The 19,880-nt window shown below is 44.5% G+C and overlaps 1 protein-coding gene across 2 annotated transcripts in view; it reads left to right on the top strand.

Annotated features, from left to right (window-relative positions):
* The first annotated feature begins 4,367 nt into the window (after positions 1-4,367).
* FANCI (FA complementation group I) overlaps positions 4,368-19,880 on the top strand; it is a 27,674-nt gene continuing 12,161 nt past the window's right edge. For both annotated transcript variants that reach the window (XM_033166465.1, XM_033166464.1), the window contains exons 1-20: positions 4,368-4,446; positions 4,722-4,792; positions 5,325-5,419; positions 6,647-6,719; positions 7,472-7,602; positions 9,229-9,385; positions 9,479-9,536; positions 10,859-10,900; positions 11,338-11,461; positions 11,933-12,018; positions 12,203-12,335; positions 13,576-13,668; positions 13,850-13,986; positions 14,324-14,504; positions 14,943-15,030; positions 16,045-16,175; positions 17,039-17,109; positions 17,889-18,003; positions 18,097-18,219; positions 18,590-18,658. In XM_033166465.1, coding sequence (XP_033022356.1) covers positions 5,336-5,419; positions 6,647-6,719; positions 7,472-7,602; positions 9,229-9,385; positions 9,479-9,536; positions 10,859-10,900; positions 11,338-11,461; positions 11,933-12,018; positions 12,203-12,335; positions 13,576-13,668; positions 13,850-13,986; positions 14,324-14,504; positions 14,943-15,030; positions 16,045-16,175; positions 17,039-17,109; positions 17,889-18,003; positions 18,097-18,219; positions 18,590-18,658 — 1,896 coding nt within the window. In that variant the 5' untranslated portion in view covers positions 4,368-4,446; positions 4,722-4,792; positions 5,325-5,335. The remainder of the gene's footprint in view (positions 4,447-4,721; positions 4,793-5,324; positions 5,420-6,646; positions 6,720-7,471; positions 7,603-9,228; positions 9,386-9,478; positions 9,537-10,858; positions 10,901-11,337; positions 11,462-11,932; positions 12,019-12,202; positions 12,336-13,575; positions 13,669-13,849; positions 13,987-14,323; positions 14,505-14,942; positions 15,031-16,044; positions 16,176-17,038; positions 17,110-17,888; positions 18,004-18,096; positions 18,220-18,589; positions 18,659-19,880) is intronic.

Raw genomic sequence — 19,880 nt, 5'->3', positions numbered from 1 at the left:
GCTAGCTGCCCGTGGGGGCGGGGCGAGCGTCCTGGGGGGTGGGGCGACGATGTCACCCCCCACTCCAGGGATGACACCCAGGGCGGGCGCTCCCACCTTCCTCCACCAGTCCAGGCAGGCAGGCAGGATCTGTTTAAGACAAACCCTCATACATAGGTTTGCCATATTTCAAAAAGTAGAACTCCTGACAACCCCAGAAATAGTGATTTTAAGCTTTTTGAGCAGTTCCCGATGCTTTTTCCATTGCATACGTCTGGGTTTCCCCTTATATTTTGCAGATGGCGCAAAATTCCTCCCCGACGCCATTTTTACACCCCAAAACCAGGACATGTCAGGAATTTTCCTGACATATGGCAAGCCTACTCGTACAGGGTCTTGTGGGGTTGCACTACAGGCTGCAACCTGGCTTGATGTTATTATTTTTTTATTTGCTTTAAACAACAACAACAGCCGCAAAATAAATGCAAACGTAACTTGATTCTGTGTTTCCTTTCCTTTTGTTATATGTGCACTTTGCTGTTGTTATTCTTCGGATTGTCATTTGTTTTAAAGTGCATTTCATGTTGCAATTTTAGATTGCTGTTGGACCTCAAGGAGAAGGGTGCATAATAAACAGAAATATTATAAATAAATGGTACTGTGCATGATTTTCTTCAAAATGTGGTAAGCCAGCTCTGCTGTGTTTGGGTGGAGGGGCTCCTGCTTATTTTGTTGAATGGATCCCTGGACTTCTGCCCTATTCTGACAGCACCACTGGTACACAGACTCTTTCTATGTAACTAGAACAGAAGATTCTGCTGAATTCTGAACGAAGAGAATAGGACGAAGTGTATATCTTCATTGGCAGTAAAGACAGCAGTGATTATCAACAGTCACTTTTGCCTTGTCCAGAGAACTTCACACCAAAGGGGGCTTCCCAGGGGGCACAGTGGCAAAATAGATGGCGTAACGCTATGGGGAGCTTATGCAAGGCATGTTTTGTGACTGTGTTGAGGTTTTTGTTTTTGTGTGTGTGTGTGTGTGTCTATATATATATATATATATATATATATATATATATACACACACACACACACACACACACACAAAGTAATAATAATTCATAAATAAAGATAAACATGTACACCCCACCCCTGAGACCATTCCATTGTAACTATCCAACCTCCCAAAATTTCAACACCTCTTGTGATGGTTTAACCCAGGGGTCAGCAACCTTTGGCTCTCCAGATGTTTCGGACTACAATTCCCATCATCCCTGACCACTGGTCCTGTTAGCTAGGGATCATGGGAGTTGTAGGCCAAAACATCTGGAGAGCCGAAGGTTGCCTATGCCTGCTTTAACCCCTTTCTGTTTTAAAAGTACAAATTCTACAAATGCCTCCCACATCTCCTCAAAACCATTTCTCCTGCATATTCCCCGTCTCACCTTAATAGCACATGTTAATTTATCATTAACAGCTATATCACGCACCTCTTTATACCATTCTTCCATTTTATATTCGCCTTGCCCCTTCCACTTCCTAGCTGTAAAAAAATCGCGCAGCTGTCAATAAATTTGTGAGCAAGTCCTTCATAGCCTGCGAACCTTCCACCCCCATGTGTTGTGATTTAAGGATTTGAATTCCATTATCACCAGAACTGTGGTTGGAAATGCGTTCCCACTGTGAGGCAGGGAGAAAGGGGGAGAGAAGAGGTACATGACTATTTATTGGTGGAGCTGTGTGAACAAGGCATGGATGGGGTTCAGCCAAAAGCCACTCAGATTCCCCCCCCCCAAAAAAAATCCTCATGATTTAGCATCTAGAGATTTGAAACTTATATTAGCACACAGTGCTCACAAAGCAACTGTTAAGCAAGAGTTTGAACCAGTCTTCAGGGCTGCTGTTTCACGCAACAATCTTGGAAAGGTGTTTTGTTTTGTTTTGTTTTCTAAAATAAATTGGTGCAAACTCTTTTAGCACATGAAGATACGATGGATTGACTGTAGGGGAATGAAGCAAACTGGCTACTGGCTTCTGGTGCTCTTCTCTTGAGTCTGAAGAGATGCATAGCGTTCAGTTGCAAGTACAGTATATAATCCACATTTGGGCACACCTCCCTCCCCAATAATATAACCTAGATGGGTACAGTAGCAAAAAGTGAAAAATTGGCCCTTAGTCTAAAATTACCTAATGGTGCCGCTGATGGCTTCTGTTCTCTTGTGTTAGCTCCCATCTCTGAACAGTTCAGGCTTTTGTGGAAAGCTTCAGAAATAAGCTGGTGTGTTTGCAACAAGAAAGGCCACTTAGGTTAATCTCTGCTTCCTTTTAAACACAGGTTGAAATCGCCTCATGGAACAAAGACTTCCCATTGTTGCTGGGTACTTAGGGGTTTTGTACAAAATGATCCAAGCCACGCGTGAGGCAAAAAAGAAATCCAGGAAAAGGCCAACCTGCAAGAAGTGTTACCCACACTCTGATGTGGCTTCACGATAGTGATATTATTATTATTATTATTATTATTATTATTATTATTATTATTATTATTATCATCATCCTTCCTGGTAGGTCTTGAATGGGCTTTCTGTCCGAGCTCTTGGCAGTGAAGAAAAGACACTTAAGGGTTAAGGCTGCACGGGACAACAGCAATTGGAACAAATGTTATGTAAATGAAATGTAAAATTAAAAAAAACACAAATCAGATTGTTTTGCAGAGAGAGGTTGGATGAGGTCAGGGCAGAAGCAGATTCCCAGGTCTTGCTGATGTGACCCTCATTTGAGATGGTGGGAGAGAGAATATGACAGAAGGACTATGGGTTGCTTTCAACTAATGTATACTCAGAGTAGACCCACTAAGATAAACAGCCATTTGGGTCCATTAATTTAAGTGGGCCTATTCTGTGCGGCTGAATACAACACGGTATGTATACTCCACTGCCATCAGCAGAACCTACTGGACAGAGCCGTCTCATCCATAGAGGCCGGTGGCGCGGCGCGCCAGGGCGCTGGGCGCCCCAGGGGCGCCCCCGCGAGCCCGCCGGCATACCGGGCTCCCCCTCCCCAACCCGCCCCCGCCCCCACGGGCAGGCGGGCACTCGCGCGCCGACGGGCGGGCTGTAAGCCGCCCGCCCTTGCCTCCTGGAGCCCCAGCTGGAGCGGCGCGGGGCTTTGTGCGACCTTCCAGCACTCCAGCTGGGGCTCTGGGAGGCGAGGGCGGCCGGCTTGCAGCCCGCCCGCCGGTGCGCGAGCTCCCGTCCGCCCGCCCCTCATCATCCGCCCGCCGGCGCGCGAGCGCCTGCTCCAACGCCACGCCCCTCATCCCCCGCTCGCCCCCCCTCCTGAGGGGCGGCCAGCGCGGGAGGGAGGCGGGCGGAGAGGCGGCAGGCTGGGGGCGCCGAGGGATCGCTGCGCCAGGGCGGCTGATCCCTCTAAGACGGGCCTGCTACTGGATGACGCCCATAGCTCAATCTAGTCCAGTCCCCTTATAAAGCCATCCACGTCGGTGACCATCCCTGCCTGCCTCCAGTGGGAGTGAGTTCCATAGTTTAATTATGTGCAGTGCTAAGAAGTACAGTGGTACCTTGGTTCTCAAACGCCTTGGTACTCAAACAAGTTGGAACCCAAACACTGCAAATCTGGAAGTAAGTGTTCCGGTTTGCGAACTTTTTACATAAGTCGAACTTCCATTTTGAGTGCTACGATGAGGTTTGTCTGTTTTTGCTATTTATTTTGTGTTTCTGTGGCTTTTTTGTTTTGTTTTTGTGACTGTGTGGAACCCAGTTCAGCTACTGATTGATTGTGTGACTGCAGTACATTGTTTATTGCTTTCATTTTATGGATCAATGGTCTCGTTAGATAGTAAAATTCATGTTAAATTTCTGTTTTAGGGGTTGTTTTTAAAAGCGCACCTTGGTTTTGGAATGCTTTGGTTTTGGAACAGACAGACTTCCAGAACGGATTAAGTTTGAGAACCAAGGTACCACTTTTATCTGTGCTGATTCTTCCAGCATTCAGCTTCATCGGATGATCTCTTGTGTTCAGAGGGAGAAACACTTTTCTCTATCCATGCATAATTGCATAAAGTACCAAGAGCTTGCGAAAATCAAGAAGCCCCAAGCACTGCAACCGTTCCTCATAGGAGAGTCTCTTTCGGCTTCTATTTAGTGAGCGTCCCTTTTATCTGGTTTCTGTCTCTGTCTCCGGGCCTTTTAATAAATCGGCAGGCAGCAAGCCTCGAACGCACGACCTTCCGATTACTGCGCCGGCCACCCTACGCGCTGCTCCACAGCACCATCCGGGGGCTTGGTTTGCCGCGGGCGGGGGGGAAGAACAAGGGCGAAGCGGAGGCGGCGCATGGGTTGCCTAGGGAAACGGAAGCTGTTCGGAGAGGGGCGGGACTCCGTTGCCGGGGCAACGCCGACGAAGTTCCAGGCGGGAAATTCGGCGCTCGGGGAAGTTTTGAAGGAAGGTGAGGCCGGAAAGCGGCGCCGCCTGAGGCAAAACAGGGGAGAGGGTCGGCAGCGGGAGGGGGCGCGGACGTGAGAGGGGGTCGTGGCCGAAGGTGGGTCACGAGACTGAGCGGTGATTGTTGGTCATTAGCCAAAAAATAAATAAATGACAAGTATTTGGGGGGGGGGGCTTCCTTTGAGCCAGGTTTGGAAAAAAGGAAACGGTGCCTCTGCGCATGTGGAGATTACCTCTTTTGTTTATAACGGTTTCTGTACCAATTTTTTCCCCCTACAGTGAGCTCAAAGTGGCATAAATGATTCCCACTCCCTATATTTCCAGTTTTGTCAGCGTAACAAGCCTGTGAGGTAGGTTTGGATGGGGACTGAGATTGGCCTATTGAGCTTTATGAATGTGGGGTGTGTGTGTGTTGAAACAAGAGTCTTCCTAGTTGGCTGCACCATCATGGATACACCTGTGTCACCCCAGATAGGAAAGCTTGGTAGAAGATGTGAAAAGAAACCCAGCGGTTGCAGCAAAGTTGTGGCAAGTGGCTGTACATTTGAATACTTTCCCACTCGCCGCAGTCATACAAAAATACAAAGGCAACCCCAGCGTGTCATTAAGGAGTCACCCAAGCTTCAGTTCCACCCCACCCCAATTTATGTAATGCACTTTTTTTTTTTTTTTGGCGGCACATTCAAACACATCCCCGCTTGTAGAGCAGAGTGGTGCAGTCCACAAAAAGCTTTACGGTTTGAGGCTGCTATTCCCATAAATTTACCTTTAGAGGCCTTAGATACAGAGGCAACATGAATTCCCTCTGTTTGTTTCTGTAGGTTAAAACTCCTCTTTGCTAATTTTACAGATCACAAGTTTTTTTTGTTTTTGTTTCGCCGGCTCTATTAAGAATGGACCAGAAAATCCTGACCTTAGCGGCAGATGAAAAAGCTGAGCAACTTCAGGCATGCCTGCAAAGCCTGAAAGAAAATGAGGTGAGCTGTTGTGATTCCCACAGCATTTCAGTTGGGGGGGAGGGGATCCACTGATGGTGCCCCAGTTTGGGACTGATTGTAAAGAGGGAAAGAGAACCTGTGGTCCTGCTGCATAGGTAGCTGAACTCGCAACTCCCATCAACCCAAACCAGCGTGGTGGTTATTGGTCAAGGACAGTGGGCGTTCTCAGCCAACAACACATGGAGAACCACTCCTATCCCTTTCTTTGGACATTTGTTTCACCATCATGGCTTCCATGATCAGTAGTTTTGTGTCCAAATTGTGAGGCATCCATATATACCATTAATGGACCTTTATTCATAGTTTGGTAATTGCATAAGTTGCAAGTTGCTAGATAATTGTATTTATTCCTGTTGTATTTCCATTTCCTTCCACTAACTCATAGCTGTGGGGAGTCCCGTGCATTCAGGAAAATGGTAAAAATTGTGGTGACTCTGTCAGTGGGCAGCTATGCATCTACCATATGCCAAGGTGCTGCAACTTTTGCATTCTGCACTATACAGTATCTGGAACCAAAACAGAATCTCATGCAATTTGTATGTTTTTATACGTCTCCCTCCTCCTGTAACGTTACCTCCTGTACAGCTTTATGACAGCTAGATAATGTTGTTTTGCTTCCATTTTTCATCATTGTGTTAAGGTTGCCAAGTCTCCTGCCTTTTACTAACTGCTAATGACAAGTATATCCAATGCCTTTCTCTCCCCCCCCCCCACCAGACTTTTGCTCCTCTTAGAAATCATAGGCAAGTGGATTGCCACTTCTAGATTTTTATGGCCTTCAAGTGTTACTGTAGTACTGTATATAATTCACAAAAATATTTTTGGGTGCATTCATTCCTCTGTGGTTCTCCCTTTTCATGAACATGGTGTATTTTAACTGCATGTCAGGCTATCTAGTAACAGGCTGTTCATCTAGTCATCCCATATGATGAGTGGAGGTTGCTTCCAGGTGACCAGGCATGGAGAACTGAAAAAAGTTTAGGGTTAGGCAGCCACAAATGATTAATGTAAGTATGCGTAGGCTAGTAAATATTTTGGATGTATCTGCAAGGACATATTAAGAGGAGGATAAATTTATGTGCCTTAGTGATGATTGTATGGAAATTAGTACCTGGTTACACACAGTGTTTCTATTATCATTGGATGTAGAAGCTTAAAAGTGATGATAAATGAATCTTGTGCTCCCCCCCCCCCTTCTTGCTGCAGTTGAAAGGCCTAATCACAAAGCAGGCTTTGAAGGGAAAGGAGATTGGTGCCCTTCTGAGAGGAATCTTCAAAGGTACCACACAATGAGTTGTGATAGACTGATCTATGAATCCTTTTTTTTTACCCAACTGTTTCATTTATGACATTGATATTTTACAGTGCAATCCTAATCATATTTACTCTGAAGCAAGTCCTATTGAATTGGGTTAGGATTGCAGCCTTAAGCAAGTACTTGGGTGTGGCTGCAATCCTATGTTCATTTACTTGGAGGTAAACTCAGCTGACCTCAGTGGGACTTGCTACTGAACAGAGAAATATACGACTGTGCTGTAAATAATCTTCTAGATTTTTATTTGGTTTTTTTTAGAGACATGGTGTGGACAAACTGAATTAAGTGGTCCCCAGACCACAGTTTGGGAACCCTTGTTCTAGGCAGTATTGCTTGCAGGTGCGGAGAGTTCTTTTGAACTTGTCCCAGCAGTTGGGTTTCCTGATCGCTTAAATGTGCCAGAGTTAAGTAATTCCATGTGGACACAACTGATGTTTATTTGGGAACAAGATACAAAAATATAGACTACGATAGGGGATATTTTAATTTGGAGCTTCTGTTAATAAAGGAATTTGCAAGATTTGGGAGTCATGCAGAACCATTTAGCTGTTTAAATTGCATGGAAGAAAGTGAGTAAATGGTCAGAAAAATTATTGAGAGTGTTGGTGAAGTCTAGGCCACCAGCTGCTCTTTTATCTGTTGTAAGAGCTGCTCTTGAAATTTTTGCTTAAGTAACTTCTTCATTGCTTTTGTTTCCCTTGGCAATTCCACTCCAGGTTCTCCTTGCTTCCAACAGACGGGTGTTGTTAGGAGGCTCAGCGTTTATAAGCATTGTGTCCAGTTGGTGGAGTCGGGGGACCTGCACGTGGAAGTTGCATCTGAAATTATACGGCTGCTTATGTTAGAGGTAGGAATGGAGTTATCAAGACTAGTTTCTCCAGCTCTGCAAAGTGTAATGGAGATGATGGTTCCCTTCCACTTCTAGATTCCACGCTTAAATTAAATTGTGGTCATCTCCTGCAAATCCTGACCCTATGCATGTTGCAGAACATGCATGTTGTCTAGTGGGGCTGATTTTCAAGACACTACATGTGATTGTGCAAGGGACGCGGGTGGCGCTGTGGTCTAAACCACAGAGCCTAGGGCTTGCCGATCAGAAGGTCAGTGGTTCGAATCCCTGTGACAGGGTGAGCTCCCGTTGCTCAGTCCCAGCTCCTGCCCACTTAGCAGTTCAAAAGCACATCAAAGTGCAAGTAGACAAATAGGTACCGCTCCGGTGGGAAGGTAAATGGCATTTCTGTGTGCTGCTCTGGTTCGCCAGAAGCAGCTTAGTCATGCTGGCCATGTGACCCGGAAGCTGTACGCCGGCTCCCTCGGCTAATAAAGCGAGATGAGCGCCGTAACCCCAGAGTCATCCGTGACTGGACCTAACAGTCAGGGGTCCCTTTACCTTTACATGTGATTGCAGCTTTAGAGAGCAATCCTTAACTACTAAGAAGGGTAGGTAAGGAAGGGGCTATTTGATATTGTGGGCCTCCTTCTCTGCAGATGGAGGAGTCCGCAGTGTGGTGGAAGAAAGCAATGCTGTGGTCACTGACTTGACACCAATGCTCTGTGTGTGGTGGAGCCATGAATGGGAACACATTGTGGGAGGCTGTGGTTTTTCCAGATCCAAAGCCTCCTTGTTCCCCAGACATGGATTCTACACACATATGCACACTCCATTACTCTGTCCATCTCCTTGGTGATGAAATCATTTCTAGGTCATAGGTTTCCTCCTGGTGTTACACCTGTGCCTTTGACAACAGTTCAGCACAGTGTAGTTTTGTAAGTGAAGCTTCTCCTACCACTTAGGTCTGTGACAGGAGAGTTTTCATCTGCTCAGTTTCTATGCTTGAAGTACAGAGGTAGGACCCCACTGCACATGTGCATATTTAACATGATCAAAGGTAGCCAATCACCCATTCCTTCCCCCCTCCCTCTCATTATATATAAGGGTTTCAGTGTATCTGAAGAAGTGTGCATGCACACAAAAGCTTATACCTAAAACTACTCAGTTGGTCTCTAAGGTGCTACATTATAATATTTAAATTCTTTTGGAAGGATTCTTTTAAAGACTTTCTTAGATCATGTAACTTTTTGGAAGACTTGATTCTTTTAAGGGAGTTTTTAGGTTTTTAAGAAGAGTCTTTTTAACTATCTTTTTAAAGAATTGTTTAAATTTATTTTGAGTACGGCAGACCAACACGGCTACCTACTTGAATCTACGATCAAAGGTAGTTTGTATAGTTAGAACATTCTAGGCCTTCAGGTTCTTATTGGCTAATGTGTCATGTAATAAATATGTGATACCGTTAACTTCCTTTCACCCGAGGAAAGACATCTCAGTGTGTTCATGCAACAACTATTTCTAATGCAGCTTTCACTGGCAACTTGAGATTGCATTTTTAAATACTTTTGTTCTTTTAGTCTGGAACCCCATTGGTGCATATTTTCATATGCATCTTCCCATATCTTGTCCCTCATTTTTCAGGCTCATGAGCTGCCAGGTTCTGCATTGGCTGACCTGGCAACTTTGTTTGTTGAAGCTATCAAAGGTGGCATCTTGCTCAGTGGCAGGTCTTTGGAGCTATTCCCTACAGTTCTGACTGCACTAGCGACAGCTAAAGAGACGCTGGTTTATGGGGCAGGTAGGCCCTGTCCCTTTTTTCTTCCTTATTTTCATTTGACTAGCAACTCGTCCTAAGTGCCCTTGTACTGTGTGCTTTCCCACCCCTTTTCAGGTGAGCTGAGTGGGGAAGAGTTTAAGAAACAACTGATCAATACACTTTGTTCCAGCAGGTAGGCATGTCTTCAGCAGGTCATGTACAGTTCTGTGCTTGCCTTTAGAATTGTTCAGAATGCATCAGTTTTATGTAAGCAACTCTGCTATGTTTTATCCAGTCAAATGCTAAACTCTGGTGCTGATTTTTATTGGTGTTCTTACTTGACTTCCACCAAAATGGTGAGTTGCGACAACATAAAAATGCAATAGCAAAACCAGTTAAAACATTTTACAATCAGAAGAACAAGGGTGGGTCCTATATATATATATATATATATACACACACACACACACACACACACACACACACACACACACCCTGTATATACCCGAGTATAAGCCGACCCGAATATAAACCGAGGCACCTAATTTTCCTACAAAAACCTGGAAAAGTTTATTGACTCGAGTATAAGCCAGTTCACCTTTGCCGCTGTGGAGGAGGAGAAGGAACGAGCAGCCCGAAAGTAGCCCTTTGGGCTGCTCCTTCCTCTTCTTCCTTTGCCAAGTTTGCATTTATGCGAGCAGTTCAAGAATGGAACAAGCTGCCTGGGGAGAGTAAAGAACCGCCGTTCATGTACACTTCTTAAGGAATGGTTGACTGGGGAGAGTGGGTGGTGGCACGAGCAGAGAGAAAGGGCTTCTTTCTCGCCGCCCCCACCGCCCACCTCACTCAAGTATAAACCGAGGGCAGCTTTTTCAGCACAAAAAAATGTGCTGAAAAACTAGGCTTATACTCAAGTATATACAGTGGTGTCAAAGAAGTGTGCCTGCATTATATGAGGAAAGCTATACAATCAAGGTGCCAGGCACACCTCTTGGACAAGGAAATTCCATAGCTTAGGGGTTGCCACAGAATCGCCTCTCCTGGGCTGCCACCACTGAACTTCTGAGGGTGGCAGAATAACAAAGAAAGCTCCTTCTGCCAGTCTTAACACCCAAGAGGGTCTGTAAGGAAGGAGACAGTCTTTTCAGATATTTGGGGCCTAAGTTTTTAGGGCTTTGAACACCAATGTGAGGACTGTGAATCTGGAAATGAACTGGCAACCTGTACAGGGTTGTTGCTTTCTTTTTTAGAAAAGGGGGGCAATTATATGTTGTGTTCTAACTAGGACCCCAGCCAGTAATCTGGCTATTGAAGTTTCTGAGTCATCTTCAAGGGCAGCTCTATGGAGAATACATTGCAATTAATACAACTGTAGGTGCACTGGGACAGAGACATCTCTCTCACCACCCCTTTATTTCACAAACTCATGTGTAACACAACTATCCCTGCTGTAAGTATTTTTTTGTTAGCACTTTATTTTCTGTTTTCAAACCTGATTGATTTTTATATGGGCAGGTGGAGTCCTCAACATGTGATACATCTCTCCTCCATGTTCAGGTAGCCTCTCTACCATTTTTTTCTTTTCTTTTTTCATTGCTGACTTGGGGAGCACTTACAGAGGTGAGGGGAGAGCAGTGTCACTAGGCATGTCAGTCATAATCCATGCTTGCACTTTGGAAGAAGTTCTAGTTGGCCAAGTGGGAAAGCTTCTTGATCCAAGGCTGATTTCTGAGATATACCATTTGGGGGCCAGTGTAGTGGAGAGAGTATCAGACATGGAGCATGGAGACTTGGATTAAGATCCCCACTTAGCCATGAATGATTGTGGGCCAGTCTCAACCTAACCTGCCTCGCAGGATTGTTGTGAAGATAACGGGAAAAGGTGGGCTACGAATGTAAATCATAAATAATGTTTGCTGGTTTTCGTGCTTCTCTGCTGATGTTTTGGACTGATCTTTGGGTGATCTGGACTGGCTTTTATCTTTACTCTGCAGGGACATGCCATTGAGTGCAGAAGAGCTGCAGTTTGTGGTGGAAAAGGTCTTAAGAATGTTCTCTCAGTTGGACCTCCAAGAAATCCCTCCTTTAGTTTATCAACTTCTGTTGCTTTCTGCAAAGGTAAGGTTTTTGGAAAATTAGACCAGACTCCGCAAATCTCAAAACTTGGACCCTGCAGTTGACATGCATTAGGTTCTGTGGATGACTCAGATCATATGATGATGATCATGATGATAACAACAACAATAAGTAATAATACTAATAATTATTATTTATACCCTACTCTGGCTAGGCGACTTCCAATACATATAAAAACGTAATCTAACATTAAACATTAACAACTTCCCATCTAGCCCAGTCAGACTGTTAGAAGTTTTTCAGGGTCTTGGGGAGAGATCTTTCCTCATACCTGGTCTTTTTAACTGGAGATGCCAGAAATTTTTAATTTGATAACTTCTGCATCCAAACATGTGCTGCACCACTGAGACATAATCTCTCTCCAAATGTTTGTATGAATGTTTATTGTTACTGTGCTTTATTATTGTAATACTGTGGTGCGCTTTCTGTTTACTTTGTCTCATGATCTTTCAGGGCAGCAAGAAAAACATTTTGGAAGGGATAATCAGCTTTTTCAATCAGATGGATAAAAAGCAAAAAGAAGAACAGGGAAATTCAGAGTGAGTCCCCTCTTATATTCTCATTTTTCTGCCCTGATATTTGTTACACTCTTTTCCTTGTAAGGACACCTTCGATTCTGGGGCAGATGTGTTGTCTTAGTTTCTCTGCAGTTGTCCTTATTCCATTCCTGCTACAACTGTCTTTCTATCTTTGGTTGGCCTCTCTGTGACTGATTCTTTTCAGATCAATGGACCTTGAAGAAGCCACAGTGCCCCTGGACCAACTTCGCCATGTGGAAGGCACCATCATTCTGCATATCGTGCTGGCTATTACTCTGGACCAGGATTTGGGAAAAGAGCTAATAAAATACTTAAAGGTATATCAAATGCATAATGTTGATGCTGAGGATGTCGCTGATATGCCAGATATTGGTAGCATTAATCTGTTTATGCCAATGTTAGATATTGTTTGGTCTGTGTTGACCAGTCTTCTAGGATTGAACTCACCCCATGGGACATTGTTCTGACCTAAGCTAATTGTGGCTTGGAATGCCAGTCACTCCTAGAATTATGTGGTGTCTTACCTGCTTTCATTTTTTTTCCAACTGGGTGAAATGCTTGCTGGCTTTGGCACTGTGTTCCTGGTTGTTTTAAGCCACACTTCTTTATGTATGATTTATAGGGAGCTGTGGTGTAATGTCATCTTACTACTTACCATGTTAAACCAAAATTGCATTGCTGAAACTGGCAGGTGTGTGTGGCTCTGTGGGTCTGATGCTTGTTCCCATGTTAATAAATTGTGACTTTTTAAATCAGGAATGTTACATCCAAATGGAATCCCTCTTTTGCAGAAAGAGAGACACAAAAATCAAAGTAATCTGGCAGCCCCGCTCATGCTAACTCAACCACATGGACCTAGTTGCTGGACATGTGTCCTCTTTTTGGCTCTTTCTCCCTGCAAGACAAAGAGAAAGGGGTAGAAGGGAGATTCAGAATTCAGCTCTGCAGCATTTATACAGCTGTGGGGGAAAAACAGTCCCAAGCACTGCGTTTATAGCAGAGCAGTCTCTCAAAGAGGACTCTGTTAAGGAGGCTATCTGCAATATGTTCTCTTTTCCTGTAAAAAGGAGAGTGAAAGGCTTTACACAGGATTGAACCAACTCTGCTGCCTAACCATTGAAGTTTTGGAGAGAAAGGTATTTGGGGCACAAGGATCCAGAAGGGCTTTGAGAATGTTGTGATGGCTTCTGCCATCCAAGTGCAAACTTGGTTTTTCACATTTGTTTAGAAGAGCTGAACATTCAGACCATGAGAACTATGTGTCCGAACAACTAAGCCAATGCCAGCTGTGCAGAAAACACTGAGCTACACGAATCAATGGTCTGATTCACTATAAGACAACTTGATGTGGAATAAATTACATGATGAAGCAGATTCAGTGAAATAGGCTGCCAAGCTTAGTCCGCTGAGACAAGAGGAACACTCATTCCATTATTGGTCTAACTTCCATTCTAACTATAGTTTTAAATGAAAAATGAAACATTTACATATGAGATTTATAATCTCATTATAAATATGAAGCCCTCTAACTTTCTCCATTTGTTTGATGCTTTGTAGACTGAGCAACAAGGGGATCTTAGCAAGGTTTTGTGTCCCTTCAGCATAACCATTCTGCTCTCAGTGACCAGAATACACCGATTTGAAGATCAGGTATGTCTTTCCCTGCTAGCGCTTGACTACGTCAGTGAGCCTGATAGAGAATATTTAGGTGGGCTGGTGGAGCTTTTAGTTGACAGGTTTGCTCGCGCAATGATTGGTTCTGGCTGGGACGCTCAGTGGTGGAAACTGGATAAGCGTAACGTCTCTTGCCCACTCACCTTTTGTGCTTTAGGTCTTTGACTTTTTGAAATCTTCAGTTATGAGGAGTTTCAAGGACAAGCAGTTTCTTCAGGGCTCCAAGTTCCTGCAGGAATTGGCTCCTCAAAACTATGACATATCTGCCGTGGTTTTGGAAGTTGTGGCAAACAGGTGAGTTGCTGTTGAGAACTTGATGGACAAAGTTCTCACCGTTTCCCTTTTCTCTCCTCAACCCCTGGCATTATTCTTTGATAATAATGCACACATTCAGTAAGTGGGGAGATAAGGATGCTACAGAGTATTGTTGCCTTTGCAAAAATGCCCGGTTCTGCCCATGCCGAAGAATGTACATAAAAAGAATTTGCTTATGCCCATCTGGTTCAGCAACCCACAATTCTTACAGCGGCAAAGCATATGCTTATGCAAAGCCCGTAAGCAAATGATTAAAAAGTAAATGTTCTTTTAAAGTTGCTGTCTCCCTCTCCCTTCTTTTAATGACTCCATCCAGTGTGTTTGGTTGGGATCATGTGACTCGGGGCCTGGTGGATCTTGGATTCATCCTGATGGACTCCTATGGGCCAAAAAGAACTTTGGGAGGCAAAGTCGTGGAAACGAACCATGGCATTTCTAAAACTCCAGCCCAGCAAGCTTGTAAGTTGGGAACTGATCTCCTACTGGAAGCCTTCAAGGTAAGGAGATGCCATTATAGGGAAACAGTTCTTTGATAACATTTCAAGCATTGTTGTTTCTTTCAGTTTAAATCCAAAAACTTTTATACCATATAAGAGAAGGAATTGCACACCCTTTGTACGTTCCTGCACGAGTTACAGTTCTGAGCACAACTTATGATTAGGCTGAGCTAAGCACACAGTAGTGACATGCACAAATTTTGAGGTTAGCTAACTGCATTTGTCTGCACCAAAAGTGACTGATCCATCATCCTTTGCTGGAGGGACATTAATTCGGATGAGGGTCTTTCCTTCCACTTGCTCCATAGTTAGGGCTATGTTAGTCATAGCAGCAATATTGGAGTAAACTTTTTTTTAATAGTCTGATAAATCTGCAAGTCTGGCTACAGCCTCAAAAGTCGACCTATGACTGAATTCTAGTGTCCTGTCTGCTTTCAGGTCCATGAACCAATCAGAAGTGAAATATTGGAGCAGGTCCTGAACAGAGTCATCACAAATGCAGGCTCCCCTATCAGCCACTTCTTAGGTAACTGTGAAATGAGCAAAGGGGGCACATTATTGCAAGGGAAATCTCACGTCTGCACAGATAAAACAGCTTCTTGGTTTTCTTCCTCCCTCAACTTCAGAAGGGAGTGGTGCTCCATCTGTTTTCCAGAGCCATAATTGTCTGTCTTTAAGAAGTAGAAGTCTCATATAGCACTCATACTCTCTTGTGTAAAAAGGTAAAGATAAAGGACCCCTGGACAGTTAAGTCCAGTCAAAGGCGACTATGGGGTTGTGGCGCTCATCTTGCTTTCAGGCCGAGGGAGCTGACATTTGTCCACAGCTTTCCAGGTCATGTGGCCAGCATGACTAAACTGCTTCTGGTGCAACAAACAGAACACCGTGACGGAAACCAGAGTGCACGGAAACGCTGTTTAGCTTCCCGCCATAGCAGTACCTATTTATCTACTTGCACTGGCGTGCTTTCGAACTGCTAGGTTGGCAGGAGCTGGGACAGAGCAACGGGAGCTCACCCAGTCACAGGGATTCAAACCGACGACCTTCCGATTGGCAAGCCCAATGGGCTCAGTGGTTTAGACACTCCCTCATGTTCCTTATTGTTATTATATGTTTTGTTGTTTTTAAAAAACTATACTAGTCTTTCAATTTATACCCAGTTAGAGCCCCAGTTGCATACAAAGTTATTTTCCCACCCCCATTTTATCCTCTTAACAACCCTGCAATGTTGGTTAGGTTGAGAGATGGAGACTGACTCTTGTTTACTAACTGAGCTTCCTGGCTGATTAGGGCTTTGAACACGAGTCTTTTTGGTCCTTGTGTGAAATACTTAGTGTCTGGCCCTCAATCCTTAGTGAGTACATATTTGAAGAAGTCAGTTGTATGACCTCTTATCTTTCACTGTTATGCTTTTTTGGGAAGGTGGCTTCATAACCTACGAAAATGCACTTCTTTTTCTGTCCCTGGCTCCTGACATCTTGGCCTTCTCTTTCTCTTATGGAAGGCTGCAGCTCTCCTTGTTAACCATTTTCTCTTTCAGATCTGTTGTCCGGTATTATCCTGTCTGCCCCACTCATCCTTCAGCAGTCTTCTTCAAAAGTCTCAGAGGCCTTTGATCATTTGTCATTCCTGCCTCTTGACACAGTACAAGGGTTGCTTAAGGCCGTGCAGGTAAAGTTCTTTTATACTAGTCAGTTTTCAGCTCAAAAAGTCCTTAAAATACTATCTTAAGAAAGAGTGCAGCATATTAAAAAAAATACTTTGAAATATGTTACTACTCTTAAATTCATTCATTAAAATATCTTTTTATCCCTTCTTTCTATTTAAAATAAATGCTTGAGGCACCTTGCGATCTCATCTGTATATTTAAAAATCGATAAAAGATGGAAAGGGCATGGGATATAAAGCACTTCAGCTAATGTTTTGGAGATCAAATAACTCAGCAGGCCAGACAATTGCTAGAAAACGGATGTTTCTGCATAGTGGAATAAAGTTGTGGAGAACGTGGGACAGGTTCCCCTTGGCAAGGCATTCTAAAGTCTAGGTGATGCTTTCACCTGTGTGTCAGACACCAAACGCTACACTCAGGTCTTGCTTGTGGGCTTCCTATTTATTTCCTGCAGTTCTCTTGTGGCTCATAGATTGGGAATGACTGACATGGCTCATGGATTATGCTGATACAATGTCCCTCCCTCTCTTCTTGGCCTTGAGAGCCAGTGTGGTGTAGTGGTTAAGAGCGGTAGACTCGTTATCTGGGGAACCGGGTTCGCGTCTCCACTCCTCCACATGCAGCTGCTGGGTGACCTTGGGCTAGTCACACTTCTCTGGAGTCTCTCAGCCCCACTCACCTCACAGAGTGTTTGTTGTGGGGGAGGAAGGGAAAGGAGAATGTTAGCCGCTTTGAGACTCCTTCGGGTAGTGAAAAGCGGGATATCAAATCCAAACTCTTCTTCTCTTCTTCTTCTTCTTCCTGCTGCTGCTCCTTTAGCAAAACTGCAGAGCACTTGGTCTAATGCATTGTTTTTTTCTCCCAGCCGCTGCTGAAAATTAGCATGTCCATGAGAGACTCCCTGATCCTTGTACTTCGCAAATCAATGTTTTCTGGGTAAGCTGCCATTTTTTATGCTTTCAAAATAAATAGACATCTATGGAGTTCCTTGGTTTCTCTACCCCCACCCCTCACTGCTTTTATCACATAAACAACACATATGGAAAGCGGATGTAACTTGAGGAGAGTCTCAAGAGCCAGATGGGATCGCCTGGAGTGCTATACGCTCCAAATTCTGCATGCATTCGTTTTTTTACCCAAGGGCTTACCCACAACTCCATTTGCCCTACCCCCCCCCCAGGAAAACCCAGTCTTTAGTGCTGAATCAGAGCAAACAGCAACTGGGTTTTCTGCAGATGGCTGTTTGTTCTGATTTAGCACAAAGAGTAGGTTTTTCTAGGCACAGGGCAAGTGTGGGAAAGCCCTTTCCTGAAGACTCGGGGGGAATTAGTTTCTCCACGACATGAAAAATGAACCAAAGTTCATCATGCTTGGTTGATAGACATAATTATTTATAATGGGTCTCAATTAATAAAATGTAAAAATAAGTAGCTGTCTTTAAAAAACAGGGTTGCTGTCTTTAAAAAAACAACACACAGCACATTTTATCCACTTCATCATACCGTACACAAGCAACCCTGCACACCTTTGTGGTTTTCCACTCTAGGTTTGTTTGTCTGTTGTTTTATCTCTTCACTCCAACTTTTAAGGGAATTCAGCTCATAAAGCTTTGTCCAGCATGAACAAGGTAGGGAGGACAGGGTGCCCCAGAATTCTCAGCAGAAGCATCCATGGGTGTCCTTAATTGTTCTCCCTTGCCTCTGTTTCCATCACAGGCAGCTGGAGGCCCGTAAGTCAGCAGTTGCTGGGTTTCTGCTCCTCTTAAAGAATTTTAAGGTTCTGGGTAGCTTGACCTCCTCTCAGTGCAGCCAGGCAATTGGTGCGAGTCAGGTAAGCAGCCAGCAGCTTCCCAAAGGTCCTGTGCAGCCCCAGGTGCATAGGATTGCGGAGGTGATTTCTCATGACTCTGTTACTGCCTTCTAGGTCCAGGTGGATGTTCATACCCGCTATAACGCAGCAGCCAATGAGGCCTTTTGCCTAGAAATCCTGGGCAGCTTGAGGCGATGCTTAAGTCAGCAGGCTGATGTCAGATTCATGCTCTATGAGGTGAGGATCCTTTTGGCCATGTTTCCACATAATTTCTTTGGTTCAAGCAGTGTCGAGGTTGTGGTTTAATGTCAGCATCTGCAGGCCTTTGGGAAGCTGGTTCCTGGTCTTCTGGTAAGTGTTTGTGTGCTGGTGTGTTGTAGTGCCCTAGTTGTATAATACCCTTCTGCACCTCTGCTGTGCTTCATGGCAGTCCGATGGGACCTGATTTGGTTTTGTGTGTTATATTGTGAGGATCAGTTTTTTGCTTCTGAGCATAGTGACAGGTAGCAGAGGGAGCATGGTTGTCTTCCATTGCCTACAGTGATGAAAATGGCCTGTGAGAGTTTTTAAGGCTCTATTATTTTTAACCTTTCTTCCCTCCTCTCAGGGTTTTTATGATGTCCTGCGGAGAAACTCCCAACTGAGTAATTCCATTCTGGAGATGCTGCTGTCTCAGGTATATGGCGAGATCAAAACATTGCAGGCTTGGTTCAGACAGTGTGACAAACTGTAGTTTGGTATTGCATGTCCCAGCCCCAGGCTCACATGCTCTCTTCTCCCCAGTCTTCCCCTCCTTGTGTGATCTTGGTTTCTTGGTCAAGTCAGGCCTTTATTGTGTATATAGCCAAGGGACATTACCAATCATAGTTTCTGATTCTGGTTTCAAATTCAGGTTTATAAGGTAAAGCACAAACCAGAGCATCCTGGTTCGGACAAAATGACAGCCTTAGACCCGGAAAGTTTTTTTGTTACCATTTTTTGTTAGCTTTTAAGTTGCCATAGGACACTTCATTGCTTTTGCTATCTGGTGGGGTTGCATAGTTTACATAGCAAGAGGTAACTCATAAGATGACAAGTGAGGACGTGCGTCAACTTAGAATCTTATCCTTCTCTCTCTCTCATTTTTTTTTTTTACCTGCTGCTTATACCTGTGTTTCTGGCTCCCACCGTTGGCAAATGTACAGTCATGGATGGTTTAACCAGGGATGGAGAACCTTTCCATGGACCTCATTCCCTCATTGGCAACCTTCTCAGGGCTGCAAGCTTGTGGCAGGCAGAGTAAGAAGTAAAAAGTGGGTGGGACCAGGGGCAAAAGTGGGCAGAGCAACTGAAGTGACTCTTACGGTAGTCACTGTCTGTGTTTGCTCTCCATCCTTCATCCATGCAAGCGAGAGGTATTATCACAGATCAGGAACTTGTTCCAGCTAGGCGAAATCATTCAAAGTGGGTGCAAAGCATTGTCAGTGGAGGTTGTGGCCTGGGGAGAGTCCTGAGGCTCAGGTAGAGAGGTGTCCGGAGAGCTACATTTGGCCCCTGGGCCTGGGGTTCTCCAACTCTCCTTCAAAGCACCTGAAACTCAAAACAAGTATTAGAAGCCGCATGGTGGAGGGGGAAATAAAACAGATGGAAGGTCAGTGAGCCGTGCATCAGAGAAGGCAAATGCACATATCTTGAACAATGCACTTGAGATGTGGATTCATGCTCCCCACCCCTTTTTTGGACAGATGTACAAACTCCCAAACTTGGGAGTAAGCTGTCTTTCCAGGTGAAGCATTCTGTGCAGAAGGTTAATTGGCTTCCCCTTGTGTCAGTCATAAAGACACTTCCTTTCCACCTCCCTCTCTCACTGCCCAGAGCATTGCTTTAAGTTTAAAAACAAAGGAGCATAGAGTTGGTGA

This window comes from Lacerta agilis, chromosome 13, assembly GCF_009819535.1.
Source record: "Lacerta agilis isolate rLacAgi1 chromosome 13, rLacAgi1.pri, whole genome shotgun sequence".
NCBI lineage: Eukaryota > Metazoa > Chordata > Lepidosauria > Squamata > Lacertidae > Lacerta > Lacerta agilis.
The sequence above is the reverse complement of the archived record's forward strand: the minus strand, read 5'-3'. Positions and strand labels throughout refer to the sequence as shown.